A 26,069-nucleotide genomic window follows, 5' to 3' on the forward strand; every position below is an offset into this window, starting at 1 on the left:
AATCCAAAACTGGAGATCTTTGGACTGCTAATCGTATTGGTACCATGCGCTCAACCCTCCCCCACCCAAAATTCTCAATCATGGCAGGGGGATTAAGAAATGTAGCCAGCTCCCTAAAGCCCAAAGGGACTAATACAGGGGCCCCATAGCCTGCAGAAAGTGAACTAGCTGCCAGGGGAATGAACCCCAAGCTTCCAAAATACACAGAGCAGGCTAGCTCAGCAGGTACTCCTGGGGGGTTACCCTGCAAGCAGCAGACTGCCTACACGGAATCTGCAAACAACCGCTGCCAGGCAGAGTAGCTCCAAATTGGGGATCTTAAGGCACGTAAGCCTCATGAAATGGATAAGTACCCAAAAATAATAAAACTAAACAGTTCATGACCAGATGATATTCACCTAGAATATAGCCTCCTATGGTTATGTAACAGAATCTAAATAAGACTACAGCCTCAGCACCCTGGGGTTGTGGGTTCAAACCCCGAGCTGCTCCTTGTGACCCTGGGCAAGTCACTCAGTTCTCCATAGCCCCAGGTACATTAGATAGATTGTGAGCCCACCGGGACAGATAGGGAAAATGCTTGAGTACCTGATTGTAAAACAGCTTAGATAACCTTGATAGGTGGTATGTAAAAACCTAATAAACTTCTAGCCTGACATTTTCTCTGACAGCAAGGAATGGTTGAAAGAGAATGCATGTGAAGGGCAGAACATATGCAAACTTGGCCAGTTTCTAATCACTATGGTTTTGACCATTTATTGAATCTTAGGGTAAATGCTACTCAAGTTAAATAGACAATTTTTTTTTTAGTTGTTATGTATATTTATCATATCTTCCTTCAGTCATCTTCAGTTTGTAAAGCAAGTCAGTTTTTCCCCATATGTAAGATGTGAACATGCCTTATTCATGCTTACTACTACTAGATTTTGGAGACAGAATAAAATTGGAGTATAGTATCCAGATGTGGATGCATTATGGGTCTGTATGATGACATTTTTTTTTAATTTGTTTGTTAATCTACAGTTGCTAGAATGCTATGCCCTTTTATCCACTGCTACATTAGGCCCACATTTAGGAGGACTAAATTCATGCCATGAACCATATTACCTTTCCTTAGTCTCTTGCTATTTGCTGTCTTGCAAAAAAAAAAAAATAAAAAAAGTCATTCCTAGTTTACTATGCTGAAATGAAAATCATCACATTTTAGGTCAACTTGATACAGATGTCTGTTATAACATTTTCCACTCAGATATTAAAATAAAATTCCCCCTTATTAGTTTCCTCAGCCACCGCAAAACATACAAAATAAGGCGAGGAAGATAGGTTCCTCTTAACCACCATTTTCAATGGATTAGTACAATACAGTTCCATGAATAAGAAGTCAGAGGCAGGCAAAGGAGATGCTATCAGCCAATTAAGCCACCTCACTGGCTTAATATCCCTTGGTTATTTATTGACATGGGATTATTACATTTCTAAGAAAAACAAAGGCATAATGTCATGGAAGGCTTAAATTTGGTTCAATCTAAATTTCCAAATCCTACAATTCTTGCCAGAAATATCTTATACAAATTATATCTCATAATACATCATATAAGAGCCCAGTTAAAATCCCACTGCAGATCCTTGTGACCTTGTTCAAGTCACTTAACCCTCCATTGCCTCAGGTACAAATTAAGGAAACAAGGCAAATGGTCCACCAATGAATCCAACATGGAACAAAAAGATTGGTAGACAAGAGATTAAGGCAAATATATAATAACATAGAATGGTCCCTCCAGTCTGCCTGACATATTTAATGCTCCCATCAATGATGCCTGATGTGTTTTGCCAAAACAGGGCTGCTTCAAGGGCAAGTAAAGCAGTCTCAATTTCATTTGTATCATCTCTTCAAAACAGCTGCAGTATAACACACTGTTTCAAGTAATGGATAGCTGTGTGGTAAGCTGAAACTATTTTGAAGAGCAGATGCAGATGAAATTTGAGTCTGCTTTACTGCCCCTGAAGCAGCCCTATTTGGCGAAACACGTCGGGCATTGTTGCTGGGAGCATCGTCAATAAATTTGCCTTAATCTTGATTGTCTACCAATTTTTTTTGTTCCATTCAGGTATAAAATTACATTTACATTTTTGAGCACTCCAAGGACAGGGAAATAACCCACTGTACCTGAATGGCACTACCACTTCAATAGGTTTTGGGCTTCCAAGCAGTATATAAGAAAAAATTTTTAAAAATTAAATGGTCCATTAATTGCTTTATTGTTTCATACTTGGCAATAAAAAATATACATTATACCTTCCTTAAAGTAAGGCACCATGCAAAAATATTGTGCAAGTACTGTACATCTTTTAAGACTTTTATAACGCTTTAGCTATCATAATAAGGCCTTCAAATTACATGTATAATATATTGGCATTCTAAAATTTTAAAATGCATTTTTTTTTATCATGCAGAAGGCTTGGTGCTAAGTTTTATTCTGTGGCACATGAAGATATACAAACATATCAAATCAAAATGCTGTATGAGAAATGATATAGTAATTGCTATAAAATCTATTCAAATGTACATTAGTTTTTTTCCTTATCAAAGATAGATTCCAGAGAATCATAAAAAGTTTTTGTTTGGTGGTGGTGGTGGTTTTTTTCTTTTAAAGGCAAAGGGTTATACCCATTTTTAATGGATGTTCCCATACAATTGATAATTTGGCAATTCCAGTCTCTGTAGACAGCAGTAGGAATTTTCATTGACATTGTCATACAATGCTGAAGACCATGGAGAGGTATTGTTCATAGGATACTTGAATCCAGCCATCTTGATCAGTATCATAACGTCTGAATACATCTGTCAGCCTCTTAAAAAGAAAAGCAGACATTCACAATGGTCAGAACAAGATTATGAACTAAACTCCTTTGTTTTATAGATCTTATACATGATTTATTCTATCAAAAATAAAAAGGCACAAAAACCAGCAAAACAAAAAGAAGTGTGTGTAGTGGCAACATTAAACAACTATTGTCTGTTTGTTTATTTAAGATTTGATATACTGCTCCTGCAGTTTACTGACCTAAGCAGTTTACTAAGTATCAAACTAAAATGAAATTAGGTACTTGAGAAAAACTATCCTATCTGTCTCGAAGGCTCACAATCTAGCTAAAATACCTGATAAACTAAAAATATGTAACATATAATACATTGAAGTTACTCCTAGGGAGGTCTATGCAAAATTGTTTTAAGATAAGGAAGGATTAGTTTCTTACCTTGTGTTCCGCCACTTATTTCTGTCAGATGGGATGATCAGTGACACTCAGAAAAGCACACAGACAATATAAAAGCATAGACAATAACCCTTTATTATATTTATATATATATATATATATATATATATATATATGAATATAAGAATAAAATAGCTTCATCGTGATCCCATGTAGCACCATCCTTCACAATTGGGAATCCCTGCAATTGATAAGTGGGTGGACCAAAGGAGACAGTCTCATGGTTGCAACGAAGTGGATTCTAATGTTAGGGGCAAAGTCCCGTTCTTATATAGGGTGAAAACTGCTGAGTTCATAGTTATCCAAGCTGATTCTGCAATAACCAGCTTCCTTCACTACGACTCAGGCACGCAACACCCAGGTCACTGAGGTCAGGATAGCAGATAAGCAGGCTTGTTTACAGAAACCAGCTTTCCGCCTGGTTTTACTGTCCTTTTGTTCTTTGTTTTGGCAGCACCCAGGTCACTGAGGTCAGGATAGCAGATAAGCAGACTTGAGGAGACATATCACGTAGTATGCTGAGTTTCAGTTACCCCCTGGCCATAGGCATAACACCTTGATAATCCTCTTTCCTGAACAGCAGCATATGATTCCTTATAGATCAGTTAAGCATATCAACTCGCGAGTTGCTTGGAGAAGACAACAATTTTTTTTCTCTCCTCCCCCCTCCCATGTCTCTCTGGGCTGTGCCCCCTCTCCTCAGTCTATACCAAAAGCAAGTGATAATCCCTAGGAGAGGAAATTAAAACAAGGGGGTGGGGGACCTTGGGGAACTCCCCAATCCAGATAAGTTGATCTGCTCTGCAATGGTACCTAAGTGTTAATAATCACCCAACAGGGCAACAAAGAATGGAGGTGAAACAAACAAACAAAAAAAAAACCACACACTTACCTGCACTAGCACTTGTACAGCTCTTAGCAAGACAAAATGTGCTGATATCAATTTCAATACTAATATGCGGCCTCTTCAGTGGCTCTGCTTCTCTTCCTTGGCTGCTACAAGCCAAGCTACTGGAAACTCTTCTAAGTCTATAAGCTTCTGCAGGCATTACAGATATCTGACAGGGCAGGGCGTAAGGAACCGTATGCTGTTTTACAAGAAAGCATACCATAACAGGTGTTATCCAGGGACAGCAGGCAGATATTCTCTACATGTGGGTGACGTCATTTACGGAGCCTCCTAGCAGACGTTCTCGCAAGCAGATTTGCTTGAAGATCTTCAAGCTTGCGAGTGGACTGCGCAAGTGCCCCTCCCGCCCGACCTAGGGCATGCATCTCCTCAGCGTGGCCTCAGTTCAGATAGCTAGCAAAGACGCCAACCCGGAGAGGTGGCTGGGTTGCGAGAATATCTGCCTGCTGTCCCTGGATAACACCTGTTACAGTAAGTAACTGTGCTTTATCCCAGGACCAGCAGGCAGCATATTCTCTACATGTGAGTGACCTCCAAGCTAATTATAACAGGATGGAGGTAGAGTTGGCAATTTAGGAGAACAGATTTTGCAAAACTGACTGGCCAAAATGGCCATCACGCCTGGAGAAAGCATCCAGACAGTAGTGAGAGGTGAAAGTATGAACCGAGGACCAAGTGGCAGCCTTGCAGATTTCCTCAATTGGAGTCGAGCGGAGGAAAGCAACAGACGTCACCATCGCTCTAACCCTGTGGCCCGTGCCTCGACCCGGCAAGGAGAGACCAGCCTGAGCGTAACAGAGATACAAGCGGCTAACCAGTTAGAAATGGTCCGCTTAGAAACAAAGTGCCCCAAGCAATTAGGATCGAAAGAGATGAACAGCTGTGGAGCTGTACGATGAGCAGCAGTGCCCTTCAGGTAGAAAGCCAGCACACGCTTACAGTCAAGGAAATGCAGAGCCACCTCTCCAGGATGAAAATGGGGCTTTGGAAAAAACACAAGAAGAACAATGGATTGGTTAATGTGAAAATCCGAAACAACAGGCAAGAATTTAGGATGAGTACGGAGAACCACCTTATTATGATGGAAGACAGTGAAATGCGGGTCCGCCACCAAGGCCTGAAGCTCACTGACCCGACGGGCAGAAGTGAGGGCAATAAGAAACACAACCTTCCAAGTGAGAAACTTCAAATAAGCCCGCGCCAGCGGCTCAAAAGGAGGCTTCATCAAGTGAGCAAGGACCACAAGATCCCAAACCACAGGAGAAGGTTTCAGGGGCGGATGAACGTGAAAAAGGCCCTTCATGAAGCAGAAAACCATAGGATGAACAGAGAGAGGTTTCCCATCAATGGGCTGATGAAAAGCAGCAATGGCACTAAGGTGGACTTGAATCTACGAGGGCTTGAGTCCAGCGCCAGATAAGTGTAGTAGATAGTCCAGGACGGATGATAAGGAGGCAGATTGTGGGTCTAGGCGCAGCTGAGCACACCAAGAAAAAAACGGGTCCACTTTTGATGGTAACACAGGTGAGTGAGCGCTTTCCGAGAGGCCTCCAGGACATCCAGCACCGACTGGGAGAACTGGAACAAGGGCATTAAGTCTCGAGGAACCAAACTGTTAAGTGCAGAGACTGCAGGTTTGGATGAAGTAGAGATCCCCAACTCTGCGTAAGCAAAGAAGGAAAAACAGGAAGAAGAAGAAGAGACTCCCTGGAACTGAACTGCAACAGAAGGGAGAACCAAGGCTGTCGGGGCCACCGAGGAGCTATCAGAATCATGGTGGCATGCGTGGACTTGAGCATGACGAGAGTCTTCAGAATCAGAGGGAAAGGAGGAAACGCATACAAAAAAAGGTTCATCCAATCCAGAAGGAAGGCATCCGCCTCGATCCTGTGAGGGGCATAGGTCCTGGAGCAGAAGCGGGGCAACTTGTGATTGAGGGGGGGACACGAACTGATCGACATCCAGAGTCCCCCAATGAGCAAACACCTGACTCAGGGTTGAGGAATGGAGAGACTACTCGTGAGGTTGCAGCAGACGATTTAACCTGTCCGCCAGGCAATTCTGCTGGCCCTGAATGTAGACTGATCGAAAGAAAATGTTGCGGCGTATGGCCCAATCCCAGAGCCACATCCCCTCCTGGCACAGGGACCGAGACCCCATATCCCCTTGTTTGTTGATATACTACATGGCGACCTGATTGTCCATGCGAACCAGCACCACATGGTCATGAAGCAGGTGACAAAAAGCTTTCAGAGCGTGGAACACCGCCTGAAGCTCCAGCAGATTGATGTGACAAAGACGGTCGGCACTGGACCGAAGACCGTCCAGAAGAGCTCCCCAAGCAAAGGCCGAGTCCGTCGTGAGGACCTTCTCCGGGGGAGGAGGATGAAACAAAAAACCTCTGGAAAATTGGAAGAGAGCATCCACCAACGGAGAGACTGTTTCAACAAAGGAGTCACAACAATGAGTCGAGAGACAGGATCCTGATCCTGGTGCCATTGAGAGGCCAGGGTCCACTGAGGGATGCGGAGGTGAAGTCTGTGGCCGAGCAGGACCATCATAAGCCAAGCCGGGACAGAGGACAGGAGGGCCACCCGCTGACACAAGCGGACAATGGTCTCCTGACGAGGCCGAGGCAAGAAAGATTGGAGGAGAACCGTGTCCAGGACCGCTCCGATAAACTCGAAAGACTGGGACGGACAGAGGTGAGACTTGGGAAAGTTCACCTCGAATCCCAGACTCTGGAGGAGCAAAATGGTTTGATTCATCGCTCGCAGAACCTCCAGGCGAGAGGACGCTTTGATCAACCAGTCATCGAGGTAGGGAAACACCTGCAGCCCTCGGAGACGCAGGGCTGCCGCTACCACTACCAGGCATTTCATGAAAACACTTGGAGAGGCCGCCAGGCCGAAGGGAAGAACACGGTATTGGAGGTGGAGATCCCCCACCCGGAATCTCAGATACTGGCGAGAGGCCAGATGGATCGGAATGTGCGTGTCAGCCTTCTTGAGGTCCAACGAGCACAGCCAGTCCCCCTCGTCCATCAGGGGATACAACTTAGGAAGGGTGAGCATTCTGAACCTTTCCTTGACCAGATATTTGTTCAGAGCCCGGAGGTCCAGGATTGGACGCATATCTCCCATTTTCTTGGGTACTAGAAAGTACCAGAATAAAACCCCATATTCCACTGATCCAGAGGGACCTCCTCGTCCGCCCGAAGGCAAAGGAGGGCCTGAGCTTCCTGCAGAAGAAGGGGCAGTTTAAACCCCACGGAAGGAAACTCTTTTGGTGGAAGGTCCGGAGGTACGCGACTGAAGTGAAGTGAGTACCCTTCCCGGACAATGGAAAGAACCCAACTGTCGGAGGTAAGACTTTCCCACTGAAGATAGAAATCTGTCCCCGTCACTGGACCACCATCCCCTTCACCGCCCCAATGGGAAGTGGACGGGGCGGTGAAGGGGATGGTGGTCCAGTGACGGGGACAGATATTTTCCCCCGTGTCATTCTCTAGTCTCACACTACCAAAGCCACCAAACAACGAACTTTAATTCGAAAAAGAAGCAGAGCACATCATAAGAACATAAGCAGTGCCTCCGCCGGGTCAGACCATAGGTCCATCCTGCCCGGCAGTCCGCTCCCGCGGCGGCCCAAACAGGTCATGACCTGTCTGAATCACCAGAAGGGGCTCCCTTGCCACCTTGGTTTCTCATTGAAGTCCTATCTTCCCATCGTAGTCCTAACCCTCCGGTCTTGCACATGCACGACCTGTTGGGTTTCTATACTTATTACCTGGTTAGCTTTCTATACTTGTGTTACATCCCTGCTCCTCCCTCAGTATCCCATGATCCCTTTATCCCTCAGGAATCCGTCCAATCCCTGTTTGAATCCCTGTACCGTACTCTGCCTGATCACTTCCTCCGGTAGCGCATTCCAAGTGTCCACGACCCTTTGGGTGAAAAAAAACTTCCTTGCATTTGTTTTGAACCTATCTCCCTTCAGTTTCACCGAATGCCCCCTCGTACTTGTTGTCCCCTTCAGTCTGAAGAATCTGTCCCTATCCACCCTCTCTATGCCCCTCATGATCTTGAAGGTCTCCCCTGAGCCTCCTTTTTTCCAGAGGGAAGAGCCCCAGCCTATCCAACCTCTTGGCATATGGGCAGTGTTCCAGCCCTCTTACCAGTTTCGTTGCTCTCCTTTGGACTCTCTCAAGTACCGCCATGTCCTTCTTGAGGTGCGGCGACCAATACTGAACGCAGTATTCCAGATGTGGACGCACCATCGCTCGATATAATGGCATGATGACTTCCTGTGTCCTGGTTGTTATGCCCCTCTTTATGATGCCCAGCATCCTGTTGGCTTTTTTTGAGGCTGCTCGCACTGTGCAGATGGCTTCAGTGATGCATTCACCAGTACACCCAAGTCTCTCTCAAGTCTGCTGTCTCCCAACAATGCCCCCCCCAATTTGTAGTTGAACAACGGGTTCTTTTTCCCTATATGCATGACCTTGCATTTTTCAACGTTAAAGCGCATTTGCCATTTGTTTGCCCAGTCTTCCAGCTTATCCAGGTCCCTTTGCAGGTCCTCACACTCCTCCCTGGACCTAACTCTGCCGCACATTTTGGTATCGTCTGCAAATTTTATAACCTCGCACTTTGCCTCCTTTTCCAGGTCATTGATAAATATGTTGAAGAGTAACGGCCCCAGCACCGATCCCTATGGCACACCGCTTGTGACTCCCCGCCAGTCAGAATATTGGCCCTTCACTCCGACCCTCTACAGTCTACCCGACAACCAGTGCTTGATCCATCTGTGCACATCCCCTCCCACCCCGTGGTTCCACAGCTTCCTAAGCAGTCTTTCATGTAGCACCTTGTCGAAAGCCTTTTGAAAATCGAGGTAAATGATGTCTATGGGTTCCCCATTGTCCACCCGACTGCTTATTCCCTCAAAGAAGTACAGAAGGTTCGTTAGGCACGACCTTCCCTTACAGAATCCGTGCTGGCTTGTTCTCAGTAGGCCATTCCTCTCGATGTGCTCGCAAATGCCGTCCTTGATCATAGCTTCCACCATCTTCCCTATAATTGAAGTCAGGCTCACCGGCCTGTGGTTCCCGGGGTCACCCCTCGATCCCTTCTTGAAGATAGGTGTGACATTCGCCAATTTCCAGTCCTCTGGTACCTCATCAGTTTTCAAGGATAGGTTGCAAACATGCTGGATTGTGCCCGCTATTTCTTGTCTTAGTTCCTTCAGAACCCTTGGGTGGATCCCGTCCGGGCCCGGTGATTTACCGCATTTTAACCTGTCTATCTGTTTGAGGACATCCTCCTTACTTACCTCTATGTGCTCCAATTTTTCGGCCTGTTCCCCACTCATGAGCTCCTCTGAGTCCGGTATATTAGATGTGTCTTCGCTCGTGAAAACCGACGAGAAGAACGTGTTCAACCTCTCAGCTACCTCTTTATCCTCCTTAATCACTCCCTTCCTATCCCCATCGTCCAACGGCCCCACCTCCTCTCTCGCTGGTCGCTTCCCCTTCACGTAACTGAAGAATGCCTTGAAGTTTTTCGCCTCCCTGGCCAGCCCCTCTTCGTATGCCCCTTTCGCTTTTCTAACCTCTTGGTGGCATTCCTTTTGGCATTTCCTGTGCGCCTGGTGATTTTCCTCCGTTGGGTCCTTTTTCCATCTCCAGAAGGATACTTTTTTGTCATTTATTGCCCTCTTTACTTCAGTTGACATCCAAACCGGGTCCTTTGATCGCTTGTTCTTGCAGCCTTTCCTGAAACTGGGGACGTACATTCTTTGTGCTTCCTGCAGGGTGTCCCTGAATAGGGTCCAGGCGCTTCCTACAGTCTCCATCCTAAAGATGTTTCTGAGCTTCCTCCCCACCATTTCCCTCATAGCAACATAGTTCCCTTTCTTGAAGTTGAGCGCAGTTGTTGCGGTCCTCCTTACTATGGGTGTCTCCCTTTCTAATGTGAATCTGATCACTGTTGCCTAGTGGTCCTCCCACTTCTACCCCTCTTGCAGGCCCCCCTAATCCGTTTAGGATGAGGTCAAGAGTAGCACCCCCTCGCGTCGGTTCTTTGACTAGTTGCTCCATGAAGCAGTCCCTCACAGCTTCTACAAATCCTGTTTCCCTAGTGCAGTTGGAGTGACCCGTACTCCAGTCTATTCCCGGGTAGTTGAAGTCCCCCATCACTGTTACACTTCCAGTCCTGCATTCCTGTCTCAATTCCACTTCCAAGTCGTGTCCGACTCCTTCTGGCGTACCAGGTTGGCGATAGTACAGCCCCAGTTTTATGCCTGCACCCTTGTTTCCCGGCAATTTGACCCATAGCGATTCCAGCCCCTCTGCCTTCGTTGCCATATCCATCCCGACCGAGTGGATAGAGTCCTTTATATATAGTGCTATGCCTCCCCCCTTCTTGTGGGTCCTGTCCCTCCTGTAGAGCTTGTACCCCGGCAGCGCCACATCCCATTGATTTTCCTCTGTCCACCAGGTTTCTGCAATTCCAATTATATCTAGGTCCTCCCCCTTGGCCACGACTTCTAGTTCACCCATCTTGGCCATGAGGCTTCTTGCATTTGCGTATAAGCACCGTAGGTCCCGTCGTTTTTCCTCCACCTCTGCATTTACCTGGGCCGCCTGCCCTTGGATTTCGGGCAGTTCTCCCGTTCCCTGTGCTTCTGCTTTGCCCTCAGCCTTTACCCTCTTAGCTTTCAGCTTCCCCATATTCCCGCCACCCCACTTCCCCGCTTTTCCTCTGGGTTTTCTAGCCCTACCGGCCCCCTCCTGGGCTATCATCCCTTGAGCCTCTGTTTGATCCCCCTCGCCTTGTGGTACCTCTATATTGCCCTCAGCTTTCGCCCTCGTGCCACCCAGTCCCCCTGTGTCTCCATGCCCCTTAGTCTTCTCCCAGCAAGCTCCCTTTACCTGATGTTTCCCTCGCTGTCTGATCATAAGATCCTCCGGTCCCTCTGCTTCCTCCCTGCAGTCAGCCCGTTCAGCATCTGTTCTGGATACTGTTGTCCGAAGCGTCAACATCAGATCAGCTGTCTGCTTTCCCCCTCTCCTCAGTTTAAAGCCCTCTTGATCTCCTTCCTCACATTGGCTGCCAGTAGTCTAGTTCCCGCTGTGCTCAGGTGCAGGCCGTCCCGCCGGTAGAGCTTGCTCTTTCCCCAGAAGGACGTCCAGTTCCTCACAAAGTGGAAGCCCTCCTCCTGGCACCATCTCCTCAACCATGCATTCACAGCCTGGAGGTCTGCCTGCCTCTTTGCATCTGCTCTCGGTACAGGCAGGATCTCCGAGAATGCTATCCTCCGTGTGCTCCGCTTCAGCTTTCGTCCCAGGACCCTGAACTGGTCAGTCAGTGTGGCCATGCTGAAGTTCTGCATCAGAAAAAGTTCTGCATGGTTTGCTTGCAAAAATTGAAACTGCAGATGGCTCTGTCTCTCTCTCGGAGGTAGGAGGAGCACATGAAGAAAAAAGTGTGTGGATTTCTGCAAGCCCTGGTTCACGGCAATAGGTTGGACATCTTGTGTACTGAATCCAGGAGGGACATACCAGAACAGAAAATCTATACCAGCTTAATCAGTCACTGTATAAAGAACTCAAATCTTAACTCCTCTACCTCTCTCTTCATTTTTAAATCTCAATACTGTGCCCAGAGCAAAACCAATTATCTTTGCTAAGTTTCTAATGTGAAAACAGTAATAGCATCCTTTTCTCTCCTGCATGAAGCACAGCTGGACAGACTACTTTTTCTATCCTATTTTGGGCCTTAGTGAGTCTTGCTACAAGGTATCAGGGTTGATGCTAGCTTCTTTCTGCACTTTGGAAACACTACCTACTCTCTTTTCCTATGTGGAGCTGCCATTTCTGGAAGATGACCAAATAAGAGATGATGACCTTAACGCTGAAGACCCATCTCTTCAACTGAATAGTGCTAACGGGCAACCTCCTGCTAGCTTCCCTTATCTTTCTCTTCTCCCCCTCCCCCATCTCTACCCTCCTCTTCACTCTTTCCTGCCCATGCTCACCCTCCCCTTCTCTCTCTATGTCTTCTCACCTGTCTCTTCTTCGAATGCCTATAATTTAATTGTCCTATAACTTTATTGTGAATGTCAATTGTAACCCGTTCTGAGCTCCTGGGAGAACAGGATAAGAACATAAGAAGCGCCATCTCCGGATCAGACATTCGGTCCATCAAGTCCGGTGTTCCGCACATGCGGAGGCCCTGTCAGGTGTACACCTGGCATAATTTTTAGTCACCCATATCCTTCTATACCTCTCGTAAGGAGATGTGCATCTAGTTTGATTTTAAATCCTAGGACGGTCGATTCCGCAATAATCTCCTCTGGGAGAGCATTCCAGGTGTCAACCACTCTCTGAGTGAAGCAGAACTTCCTGATATTAGTCCTGAACTTGTTCTCCCTTAGCTTCATTCTGTGTCCTCTTGTCCGTGTCAAATTTGACAATGTAAATAGTTTTTTCTGCTCTATTTTGTCGATTCCTTTCAGTATTTTGAAGGTCTCGATCATATCCCCTCGCAGTCTCCTTTTCTCAAGGGAGAACAATCCCAGTCTCTTAAGTCGATCCTCGTATTCCAGTTTCTCCATACCTTTTACTAGTTTTGTTGCTCGTCTCTGCACCCTCTCCAGCAGTTCTATATCCTTCTTTAGGTTGGGAGACCAATGTTGGACGCAGTATTCCAAGTGGGGTCTGACCATTGCTTTGTAAAGCGGCATTATGACCCTCTCTGATCTACTCGTGATTCCCTTCTTTATCATGCCTAACATTCTATTTGCTTTCTTTGCCGCCGCCGCCGCACATTGTGCTGATGGTTTTAGGGTCCTATCTATCAGTGCACCCAGGTCCTTTTCTTGTTCGCTCTTACCCAGAGTTGCACCTGACATTCTATACTCGTGTTCCTTATTCTTACTGCCTAAATGCATCACTTTGCATTTCTCCACATTAAACTTCATCTGCTATTTCTCCGCCCATTTCTCTAACTGATACAAATCTCTCTGGAGTTCCTCGCTATCCATTTGCGATCTGATTGCCCGAGATAGCTTTGTGTCGTCTGCGAACTTGATGATCTCGCTGGATGTTCCTTCTTCTAGATCATTGATATAGATATTAAATAAGATCAGCCCAAGTACCGAACCCTGGGGTACACCGCTAGTCACTTTCTCCCAGGCTACACAACACATGAGCTGCAAGACAACTTCAAAAACTGCATGTGGCTCATAGGTGAGATATCCTGCATTTACACTCAGTTTATTTTCCCCAATTAAATCTTATTTTTAAACATACACTAGGTCATCTACAGCTTTAAGTATTTCCCTAGTTTATATTTGGACTGCCTCAGTACGTGTGGTGCTTTTACTTTGATTCTGTTGGCTGGAGATCAGGATCTAACAGTGATAATGATTAGAAGACCTTATCAAGTGGCACAATCATTTCCTTTATTAAAAACACTTTCACCAGCATTAGGTTCACAGTATGGTTAACAAACACTATTATATAAAATCAAAAATATAAAGCCTCACACACCTGCAGAACAATGCAGCACTGAATAAAATCATCAAAAGCAATCTGTGTTCTTCCTTGTCTGTCGAACTTCCGAATAAGAATATCATAAAATTGGTCTGATAGCCGATAGCCTTAAAAGACAAACAAAACACATTTAATAATTATACTATTGATGACTGGGGTTTTTCCAAGATGTTCAGACACACTGTTCCTGCAAAATTATTGAAGCTGTTTGAACCAAGTACAGCATAAAAAATATTAAAAAATACTGCGAGGCCAGTCTCACTGAGAGGGTGAGCTGAGTGTTGGGATCTGGGGCTAGATTTATTGACATATTTGTCTGGATAAAGCATTAACTGAGAACAAGAACTGGGCATGGAATGGGGTAGGTTGGAGGAACCAATAAAATTGTCAAATATGGCACCAACAACTGGAAAGCTTTGGATAGTGTATCAGATAGAATTGAATTATTTGGCCCATCCAACTCAATAGATGTTTCCCTGCCTCCGAGAGCAATGAGGTATTCTTAAGTATCAAAAGGTTAACAATTTCTATGGCATGACAGCACAAAAAAAAAAAATGAGGTGTACCACAAAAAGGTGACTTCCTAAGCCGGCCCTGGACTTTTTATCTTTCCCCAAGTGATCATCTAAGGATGATCAATAGGACTGGCCCATCATGATACAGCAGAAAGAACTGCACATTAAAAAATAACTGATAAACAGAGCTCTGTGTAAACACATTTTATTGCCAAAAAAATGATATTTTTTAGTGCACCCCAGACCAGAAGAAATGCCAATTCATTTGGGGAGAGATTAAAAGTTCAGGGCTGGTTTAGGTTACTCAGCATTCTCAAGTTAGCTAGCAAAAACCTCAGAATTTAAAGCAGGTCACAATGGCTCAAGACCACAACCATGTTTGGCAGTAATATGTTAGATAACTCCTTTGTCATAGGAGTCATCTAACAGTAACCTAAAGAACTGGTTCCCAAACTGGCATGTGGACCCCTAGTGGAATGTGAAGCCATCACAGGGAGTCTACAATACAGGGGGAACCCCCCCCCAAAAAAAACAACCCAAGCAGTTGTGAGGGAAGCACTAGCTATGTGGGTCAGAAGGAGCTAATTTTTTCACATGACTGTATTATGACACCCCATGAAATATTTAGTTCTTTCTTAAGAAATGTTCACATATCGATGTCAAATCTATTCCCCCCCCCCCTTGGAAAAGAAAGTGATTTACTCATGAAACAAGATATCCACAAAAAAATGTGTATTTTAACTTAGGAATAAATTAGGACACTATAATAGCTATTGTTCCCCCCTTTGGCTGAAATAACTGCAGTAAGACACTTCTTGTAGCCATCTACCAGTCTCTGACATTGGTCTGAGGAAAATTTGGCCCACTCTTCAATGCAGAATTCTTTCAACTGTGAGATGCTTGAGAGGTTTCTTGCATGTACAGCCCGTTTCAAATCACCCCACATCATCTCAATGGGATTAAGATAAGGGCTTTGATTCAGCCACTCCAGGACTCTCCATTTCTTAGTTTTCAGCCAGTCCTTGCTGGATTTACTGGTACGTTTTAGATCATTGTCGTGTTGCAGGGTCCAGTTCCACTTCAGCTTTAATTTTCTTACAGATGGTCTCAAACTCGCAGCCCAGGGGCCCCATGCAGCCCGCCAGGTACTATTTTGCAGCCCGCAGTCTGTACTAGTGCTGCTTGCTCTTTGCAGCATCCTCCGACTTCCCCCCTAGCCTCCCGCTCTTACCTTCAGATAATTACCGCAGAGAGGATTGCTGGTGCTGTAGCGATCCTTGCAGGCTGCTGTCGTCCTCAGCAGCATGTTCCTTCTGCTGCGATCCTGCTCTTGACACAAGAGGAGGGGCGGGACTGCAGCAGAGGGAACATGCTGAGGAGACCAATGGCAGCCTGCACGGAACGCTACAGCACCGGTGATCCTCTCTGCAGGCTGCGGTAATTAGCTGAAACTAAGACCAGGAGGCAAGGGCAGGAAGCTGGAGGATGCTGCAAAGAAGGGGGGGCCATTTCTTTCCTGCTTCATTCATGAACTTGAGAGTCATCGAGCAGTGCGGTTCCTGAGGAAGGGGGTTCACCCCCGTAACGGAGTCCGTTGGACATTTACTTCATTTACTGCTCATGGATCACCATTTCCATTACACACGGAGAAGCTAAGTTTTTACAGCCTGTGTATTTTTGAGCTTGGTTGGATTTGGACACTAACTTTCCAGTTTGGCCCCCAGCTTAGGGGTAAGAGATGAATTCCTTCTTTATTTTGATAATGTGTGTTTTTTTCATTTGAGTTTTTTCACACATTGCACATTTTGCACTAGTTAAGCACCACAAATATTATCCGGAGCAAGCCCGGGGATGTTTCGCAGTTAACACCTTCCTGGGTGTAAATCCGCGACAGCTTTTCCCTGGAGTTTCCAGAGGTTGCTGTGTGACTGAGGGCTTGTCCGGTTAATACTTTTAAATTAAATTATAGAATTATTTTCATTCTTTGCTCAGTTTGGAGTTGGACTTCATCTCTTTTCCTTAATCTTTGTAGACTTCTTGGGGTGAGGGAGGTTCTTTCATTTGTTAGCAAAGAAAGGGGGAACATACAGGCCTTCAGGGGTGGGGGGGTGGGAAGATTTATAAACTATAAAGAGTTTTACCTCGGTCAAAATTGTAATTTCTTTAATAAGACATTAACTATTTTTTCTGCAGCCCTCTACGTACCTACAAATCAAAAATGTGGCCCTGCAAAGGGTTTGAGTTTTAGTCCACTGGTCTTGCATGTTCTTCAAGCACCCTCTGATACATGGTAGAGTACATATTTAATCTAATCTTTGGTTTATATACCGGGTCATCTCCCAGTAGAGCTCGACTCAGTTCACATATAATTAAGACTAGAGTACATGGCAGAAAACATAGGAGAAGGAAGAACTAATTAAAAACTAAAGTACATAAGAAAAGCATAAGAAAAATAACTATATTTTGTTGAGGATGTAGTTAAACCATTTAAAAATTGCGAGAACAACAAAGTTTTCAGGAATTTACAAAATAATTGCAGCTGGCCTAAAAGTCTAATGGAGTCAGGAAGTTCATTCCAGATCTCTACAAACTTGAAAACAAAAGATCGACTGAACTTCCCAGCAGATTTAACTCCCTTAAAGGAAGGGAAGGCTAACTTATTTTTGTGTGTTTCTCAAATGGCAAAGTCTAAGGGTATTCCAACATAAGGGGACACAAGGATCAAATATTCCATAGAGAAGCTTGAAGATTATGCATGCACATTTAAACTGGATCCTAAAGTGAACTGGGAGCCAGTGAAGCTTTATCAACAAAGGGGAAAAATGATCATACTTTTATTTCCCAAAAATGAGCTTAGCTGTAGTTTTCTGTATTAACTGAAGTCATTTTAGACCGCTCAGCTTAATGCCCAGATAAACTGAGTTACAATAATCTAGCTGAGAAAGCACAGTGGATTGTACCAATACTAAGAAATGTTCTTGATGGAATAGTGATCTGACCTTCCTCAACATGCGCAGATTTTAAAAAACACTTTTTTGTTAAGGAATTTATCTGTTCATGAAATGTAAGTGATGAGTCCAAGATGACACCCAGGACTCTAGATAAAAAAATCTATATGTAATGCAATACCTGTTTTTAATGTAACAGAGGAAGGGAGGTTTTCTTATTTTGGCCCAATCCAAAGCAATTTCGTTTTGGCAGCGTTCAGTTTCATTTGAATAGACAAAGCCTACGGTTGAAGTTTAGAAATACAGCAGTCTATACTAGGGACCAGGTTGTTAAGATCAGGATCAACTACAATGAGAGTGAGCTGGTAGAATACATATTCTATGAGATACAAGATTTTAGACCCACAAACCATACATAAGAAAGGTCACCAACTAGACATCGCAACCTTCATGACCCAACAGCCCTTACTGCCAGAGATTCAAGCATCAAATGGAAAATGGTCTCGATCCCTCTGGTCTGACCACTACACATACTCCTTCAACATCAACTGGGCCAAAGACAAAACCAAACAAAAACCCCAAAGATCAATATACAACTCATGTAAATATATTGACCCCTCCAAATTCTGGACTAAAATAGACTCAACAATCCAAGAATGCAACCCCAAGGACTTCATCTCACAATGGTTCAGGCTAAGCACAGCTACCCTAAATGAGCTAGCCCCAATACAAACAAACATCAGAATTAGCAGAAGATCAGACAAATGGTTTGATAACGAACTACTCCTAATCAAAAGACAATGCAGACGACTAGAAAGAAAATGGAGAAAGAATAATCAAGAACCCACAAAAACAGCATGGAGAAAACTAAGCCAACAATACAAGCTAAAACTAAAAGAAAAACACACTATACCAACCTAATAGGCAAAGAAACCCAAGACACAAAAAGATTATTCAAAATACTAAAAGAACTCACAGACACTAATCCCTATCTGGCCAGGACAACCCTCCCCCCTCAGCCACCCTTTTAGCTAAATATCACAACTGCCAGGACTACCCTCTTCGGAACCCCAACTCACCTAGAAGAGATCACAATGTCCCCCCCAAGAAAAAGAATCAGCTGCAGCAGACAGAACTTGGTCCCACTTCCCCACTATACAATGGTTTGACCTTAACAAACTCTACAAAAATACAGCCACACTGCTTGCGACCTCAACCACTGTCCTCCATACCTATTAAAATCCTCCAGTACCAAATCCTGCGCTCTCCTCTTACAATGGATGCAAACCATGCTCACAGATGGCCTTTTCCCACAAGACCTCAGCAAAATCATCGTCACCCCGATCCTAAAAGACCCAAAGGAGCAACGGATCAACCATCCAACTACAGACCCATAGCTTCAATACCACTTTATGTCAAACTAATGGAAGGCCTGGTAGCCAAACTTCTCACCAACTACCTAGAAGACCACAACATACTCCAGCCTACACAATCTGGTTTCAGAACCAACCACAGCACAGAGACTACTAGGTTCCCTCATGGACACAGCTAGTAGACAACACCTCAGCACAGGTAGAAAAATGCTGATTATACAACTGGACCTCATTTGACCTGGTGGACAACATCCTACTACAAATACTAGATACAATCGGAATCACAGACAAGGTACACACGTGGTTTCAAGGATTCCTACAATCCAGAGCTTACAGAGTAAAGTTGAACAAAGAAAAATCTGAACCATGGTCCAATCCCTACGGCTTACCCCAAGGATCTCCACTATCCCCAACTCTCTTCAATCTCTACATTGCATCCCTCGGCACCTGCCTGAACAAATTAGGCTTAACCTCCTATAGCTATGCAGATGATATCACCATTCTCCTTCCTTTTGACCAACCAACGTCTTCATGACAGACAGACTACACAGGACACTTGAAGCAGTAGCAACATGGATGAAAAATCACAAACTGAAACTGAAACCAGACAAGACAAAATTCATTCTCGAAAATAATAAAACACCAACAAATCTAGTAATAAACTCAATCACATACCCCATTCAGCCCACTCTAAAACTTCTAGGAATGATGATAGACAGATGCTGTACCATGCAACCACAAATCAACAAAATACAAAATCATTCGCGGTCATGAGAAACAAGTTTGAAAATTCGACAGAACACAATTCCAGCTCTTAGTCCAGTCCCTAGTCCTAAGTCTTCTAGACCGGTGTTCTTCAACCTTTTTACACCCGTGGACCGGCAGAAAGAAAAGAATTATTTTGTGGACCAGCAAACTACTAGGACTAAAATTTAAAAACCCCATTTCCGCCCCATCTCCGCGAGCTCGGTCCCCACAAATCATCTGATCCCATCCACACAAGCCTCAGTTATGATTTTATATTGAATGTATTTTATTAAAGTATAAAAAGAAACAATATTCTGTACAATTGTCATTTTATAAATACAAATAATTCAGAGCAGGATCAACAAAACCCCTGTCTCCCCTCCTCTTCACATATATCCCCTCTACTATCAAGAAAACTGAACAAGCCAAATTATCACAGAATGCTACACAGAAATATCATGCTAACAGAATACTGCAGTCACACATGACAGGAATAGTTTTAGGGGAGTTCAACTAGGGCAACTGCCCCCTGGTCAGAGAGCGCCCTAAGCCAGCTGGAAGCTAAAGAAGCACTGCCTGGGTTTTGCAGTCCCCAGTTATGTCTAACACCAGCTCTAGCAGGATATATATTTCAAATCTGATATATTCTAATCACAAAATAGAAATAAAATTATTTTTTTCTACCTTTTGTCGTCTCTGGTTTCTGCTTTCAATCTTCTTTTCACTCTCTTCCTTCCAGCGTCTGCCCTCTCTGTCTCTTCAATCCAGCATCTGCCCCTTCCATCCACTGTCTGTCCTCTCCCCCTTCCATATGGTATCTGTCTTCTTTCTATGCCCCTCTCCCCTTTCCATCCAGCTTGTGCCCCCTCTCTCCTTTTTACATGATTCATTCCAGCTTCACTGCTCTTCATTTTTATCTCTCCTACACCAGATCTATCATCGTTGTCCCTCTCTGCTTATTTTTCTGCTGACCCCTTCCTATCATCAATCTCTCTACTTTCTCATGCCTGTGTCTCCCCTTCCCCTCCTCTAATCTCTCTGCCAGCTGTTTCCTTCCTTTTTTCATTCTCCCTTCCCTCCTCCTCCTGTCCAGCAGTAACTCTCTTCCCTTCCTCCCCTCCCAGCAGCATCTCTCCTTCTCCCTCTCTAGTAGCAGCTGTCCCTTTTTTTCCCTTGCTCAGGAGCTTCCCAGATTCCTTTCCCTCCTCCCCTCCCAGAAGCATCTCTCCTTCTCCCTCTGCAGTAGCAGCTGTCCCTTTTTTTCCCTTACGCAGCAGCTTCCCAGATCCCTTTCCCTCCTCCCTTCCCAGAAGCATCTCTCCTTCTCCCTCTCCAGTAGCAGCTGTCCCTTTTTTCCTTGCACAGCAGCTTCCCAGATTCCTTTCCCTCCTCCCCTCCCAGAAGCATCTCTCCTCCTTCTCCCTCTGCAGTAGCAGCTGTCCCTTTTTTCCCTTGCCCAGCAGCTTCCCAGATCCCTTTCCCTCCTCCCTTCCCAGAAGCATCTCTCCTTCTCCTTCTCCAGTAGCAGCTGTCCCTTTTTTTCCTTGCCAGCAGCTTCCCAGATTCCTTTCCCTCCTCCCCTCCCAGAAGCATCTCTCCTTCTCCCTCTCCAGTAGCAGCTGTCCCTTTTTTCCTTGCCCAGCAGCTTCCCAGATCCCTTTCCCTCCTCCCTTCCCAGAAGCATCTCTCCTTCTCCTTCTCCCTCTCCAGTAGCAGCTGTCCCTTTTTTTCCTTGCCCAGCAGCTTCCTAGATTCCTTTCCCTCCTCCCCTCCCAGAAGCATCTCTCCTTCTCCCTCTCCAGTAGCAGCTGTCCCTTTTTTCTCCCCTGCCCAGCAGCTTCCCAGATTCCTTTCCCTCCTCCCCTCCCAGAAGCATCTCTCCTTCTCCCTCTCTAGTAGCAGCTGTCCCTTTTTTCCCCCCTGCCCAGCAGCTTCCCAGACTCTGATAGTGGTTTTCTCCCCTCCCAGCAGCTCTTCTTACTTCCCAGCGCAGCGATTCACGAAGACAGCCTCGGGTCCTTTGTTGGGTCGCGCTGCCTCTGAGGAAAGAGGAAGTTGCATCATCAGAGGCAGCCGCGACTCAGCAAAAGCCCCGAGGCTGCCTTCGTGAATCGCTGCGCTGGAAAGTAAAGGAGAGCTGCAGAGAGGGGAGAAAGCCACTCTCGGAGGCTCCCCAAGATCTCTCCGTCCCAGCGCAGACTTCGGATGTTGATCTTGCCGGCCCTGTGCGGACTGGCAAAAATTTCCTGCGGACCGGCGGTTGAAGAACTGTGTTCTAGACTACTGCAACATACTCTATCTCCCCTGCCCTGCAACCATGATAAAACAACTACAAACAGTTCAAAACACAGCGCTAAGACTTATCTATTCAGAGGAAACACGACCACATCACGGCAGCATACCTCGACTCACACTGGCTCCCAATACAAGCAAGAGTACAATTCAAATTCTACAGCCTACTATTTAAAACCATAAACGGAGGCAGCCCAGCCTACCTAAACAACCGCCCAATTCAAACTACCTCAACCAGACACAGGAGATCCCACAAACCGTTCACACATCCCCCAATCAGAGACAAACGAAAAAAACTGTACGATGGCCTTCTAGCCACACAAGCAGCAAAACTGGACTGCAACTCTCCAATTTACTGATAACGGCCCCAGACTACAAATCGTTCAGAAACGAAATAAAAACCATTCTATTCAAGAAATCCTTGAAGACAAACACAAGACTCATCCCAATTCTCTGAAGCAACTCGCTCTTCTCTTCAATTCCTTCTTTTGTAATCCGCCTTGAACCGCAAAGTATTAGTGGAATAGAAATCACTAATGTAATGAGAGGTCCTGCTGCCGCAAAGCATCCCCAAAACATGACACTTCCACCTCCATGCTTCTCAGTTGGTATGAGGTTCTTTTCCTGGAATGCTGTATTTGGTTTATGCCGGTTTTTTATCTTTTTATTTAGGAAATTAGAATGTTTTTTTTCCTCCGTGGAGTTTTGAGTTGAGCCGGTCCACTAGGGGGTGGAGCGTGTCTCCCTTAGTTGTAGGATTGAGCTAGCATTGGAGAGAGAATCTATGACACTAGAAGGATGGACCTATTGGGAATAGGAGGATTAATTTCAGCTGCAGTGAGGGGGCTGGGGAGTGTTCCATAAGATTTAAATACTCTTGCTTTTATTTGCAGTGTAACTGCACTGTGGAGAACCAGCTTTTGAACCGTACTGCTTTGGGAGATGTCCCTGAGATTACCCCTGACGAAGAACACGAAACGGGGCTCTGTAGGGCAATCAACTGGCACCCAGCATGAAAAAACAAAACACTTGCAGATAAGTTCCTGTTTTTCAGCCATTTTACTAAGGGTTTAAAATTCACCAGGCTTTATACTTCTCAGGAGATTTTCACCAATGACATTTAAAAGCGTTGTTGAATTGTTGATTTATTTACTTGAATTCTATTTAAATTTAATTCTCCACATTATATAGACACCAGGGTTTTGGGCGAATAATAACAATTTTTGCATTAATTTATAGCTTAAAGAGAAAAAGTAAAAAAGCAGTTAAAAAAATTTTTTTGAACTACAAATTATAGATTTTTAGATTAGCCAATAGGGTGTTTTAAAATGATGTGAGTGAGTAATGTCTGCCAAGCACGTTTGTGCATTTGGCGGTATTGAACCCTGGTGAACTCGGATAAAATCTTTCACACGAGTTCCCACTTACTGATGTAACACTCTGTTTGTAATACCTAAACAAACACTTGGCACAAGGGGTTCAGTTAGCCCGAAACCCTTCAGATGTCTGGAGAATAGAGAGCTGGTCTGGTTTTTGTAGTTTGGTGTACGCCAAAAATGTCCTCTTTTCTGGTGTCTAAATAATTCAATTTTAGACTCATCGGTCCATAGAACACTATTCCGGAAGTCCTGGTGTTTGTCTACGTTCTTTCTGGCAAACTTCAGTCTGGCCTTGATGTTTCTCTTAGAGACCAAAGGTTTCCTCATTGCACACCTCCCATGCAAGTTAAACTAAACTAAACCTTAGGTTTGTATACCGCATCTTCTCCGCAATCTTAGAGCTCGGTACGGTTTTCAGGACTAAGATAGAAAGGAACTCCAAAGGAGGGTTATAGCATTAAGTGTAAAGAAGATATAGAGGGTTTTAGGGTACCAGAGAGGAGGGAGGTGTTACATTTTTGAGAAAAGCCAAGTTTTCAGATGTTTTCGGAAGAGTTGGAGGAAGCTTGAGTTTTGGAGAGGGGATGTAAGGTTGTTCCAGAGCTCAGTGATTCTAAAGGGGAGGGATGTCCCTAGTTTTCCAGCATGGGATATACCTTTTATAGCAGGGAAGGATAGTTTTAATTTTTGGGAGGATCTGGTGGAATTAGGATTAGAGGAATTCCAAGATAGTGGAATAACGGGAGGAAGAATGCCGTGAAGGACTTGAAAGTTAGGCAGGCACATTTGAAGTGGACCCTGGAGATTACTGGAAGCCAGTGAAGCTTGGACAGAAGTGGTGAGACATGATCAAATTTACTTTTTGCGAAAATAAGCTTAGCTGCGGCATTCTGAATCTGCTGGAGTCTGTGGAGGCTTTTCTTAGTTAGGCTTAAGTAGATAGAGTTGCAATAGTCTAATCTGGAGAGGATGATGGATTGTACAAGGACGGCAAAGTGTTTTTGATGGAAACATGATTTCACTTTCCTCAGCTTATGAAGGCTAAAGAAGCATTTTTCAATGAAGGAGTGGAGGTGGTCATTGAAGGATAGTGAGGAGACCATGATGATGCCCAGAACTTTGCTTGAGAACTCAAGCTGTAGTGTGGGGCTGGAGGACAATGGAATGGAGGTGGGTAAATGGTCTAATATTGGACCGAGCCAAAGTAGTTTTGTTTTGGACTCGTTTAGTTTCATTTGTACAGTGAGAGCCCAGGATTGGAGGTTCGTTATACATGAGGATATGTTCTCGGAGAGGTTAGTGAGGTTCGAGTCGGTCTCGAGGAGGACAAGGATGTCATCAGCATAAGTGTAAAGTGTTTCAAGGGGGGATAGATGGAGGAGTTTCAGAGAGGACATATAGATATTGAAAAGAATAGGAGATAGAGGTGAACCTTGTGGGACTCCACATGTCGGTTTCCAGGGGGAGGATGAGATGCCGTTCATGTTAACGGTGTAAGAACGGGAAGGTAAGAATTTTGAGAACCAGTCTAGAATTGTGGAGTTGATGCCTATCTCGGAGAGTTGGAAAACTAGAATATCATGATGGACGTCAAAAGCAGCAGAAAGGTCGAATTGTAGAAGAACAGCGAACTTATTACGAGAATGAAGTTGTTGAACCTTAGAGATTAGTGAGGCCAATAGGGATTCGGTGCTGAAATTGGGTCTGAATCCATATTGGTAAGGAAGTAGAATAGAGAATCTTTCTAAGTAGGATGAGAGTTGGGAAGATATGATAGACTCTAGCATCTTGGTTAGGAGAGGGATATTTGCTATTGGACGATAGCTGGATGGAGTGGAGGGGTCTAGGTCAGATTTTTTCAGTAGTGGGGTCAAAGCAATGTGTCCCATTTCAGAAGAGGATAGGCCCGATAGAAGGGCAGAGTTTATAAGTTTGGTGAGAGATGCGATGGCCTGTGTGGGAATTTTCTCAAATAGGTAGGAGGGGAATGGGTCCAAGGTACAGTTGCAAGTTTTTAGTTTGAGGCAGAGTTTAGAGACCTGCGATTCGGATACGAGCTCAAAGGCAGTCCAGGATCTGTCAGCTGGGATGAGGTTGGAGATAGGTAGGGTAGGGATGGAATCGGTGGGCACCAGGGAGTTGGAGACTGTAGGCGGGAAGGAGCATCTTAGAGAAGTAACCTTTTCATAGAAGAATTTTCCTAGAACATCGGCTGATGGAGAAGAGGGGAGCAGGGTGGAGTCGTTTTTAGAGGTTAAGGAGCGCCAGATGTTAAACAATGCACTATTCTGGTTGTTGGATCTGGAGATCTTGTCTCCATAGTAGTTCTTCCTAGCTTTTTTTAATATTGTATTGTAGAGCTTAATATTGACCCTCCAGGTCTGTCTATCTGTAGGGGATTTAGATTTTTTCCATTTGCGCTCCAAAGCTCGACATTTCTGCTTCAGTTCTCTGTGAAATGGAAGGTACCAGGGGCCTTACGGGGATAGGAGATGGTTTTAGTGGATAATGGGGCAAGAGAGTGGTAGGTGGATTCAGAGAGGGCGATCCAGTTGTGCCAATAGGTTTCTGAATCTGCGAGCTTGGGAACGGAAGAGAGATGTTTAAGGAAATTGGTCCAGAACAGATCGCTCGTAATTTTTTTGCGGAAGGTAATGGAATTGGGGGAACAGGATGGGGCCCCAAGATGCGATATGAAAATGGGGAGACAGAAAGCCCCTAAGAAGTGGTCTGACCAAGGGATGTGTTCCCAACGAGCGTCATCGGCTGAAGTTTTGTAAGAGGTAAGATCAAGGAAACTGATGACGCCAAACAGTCTCTTTCTTATTGTAGAGACATGCACTTTCACATCAACAGTAGCAAAAGCCTGCTGTAGGTCCCTTGCTTGACATTTTAGGGTTTTTTGAGACTTCTTTTAGCATCTTGCAGTCTGCTCTGGGGGTCAACTTGCTTGGATGGCCAGACCTGGGCATAATGGCAGTTGTTTGGAAAGTCCTCTACTTGTACAGTATTTTCCGGACCTGGAATGACTAATGTCAAATTCTTTTGAGATCTTTTTAAATCCCTTACC

The 26,069-nt window shown here is 44.9% G+C and overlaps 1 protein-coding gene across 2 annotated transcripts in view; it reads right to left on the bottom strand.

Annotated features, from left to right (window-relative positions):
• Positions 1-1,399: 1,399 nt before the first annotated feature.
• The window catches only part of PDCD6 (programmed cell death 6), a 92,744-nt gene continuing 68,074 nt past the window's right edge, over positions 1,400-26,069 (bottom strand). For both annotated transcript variants that reach the window (XM_033929697.1, XM_033929698.1), the window contains 2 exons: positions 13,743-13,852; positions 1,400-2,852 (listed from right to left, as the gene is read on the bottom strand). In XM_033929697.1, the coding sequence (XP_033785588.1) occupies positions 2,754-2,852; positions 13,743-13,852 (209 nt within the window). In that variant the 3' untranslated portion in view covers positions 1,400-2,753. The remainder of the gene's footprint in view (positions 2,853-13,742; positions 13,853-26,069) is intronic.

The sequence above is a fragment of the Geotrypetes seraphini genome, chromosome 2 (assembly GCF_902459505.1).
Source record: "Geotrypetes seraphini chromosome 2, aGeoSer1.1, whole genome shotgun sequence".
Taxonomy (NCBI): Eukaryota; Metazoa; Chordata; class Amphibia; order Gymnophiona; family Dermophiidae; genus Geotrypetes; species Geotrypetes seraphini.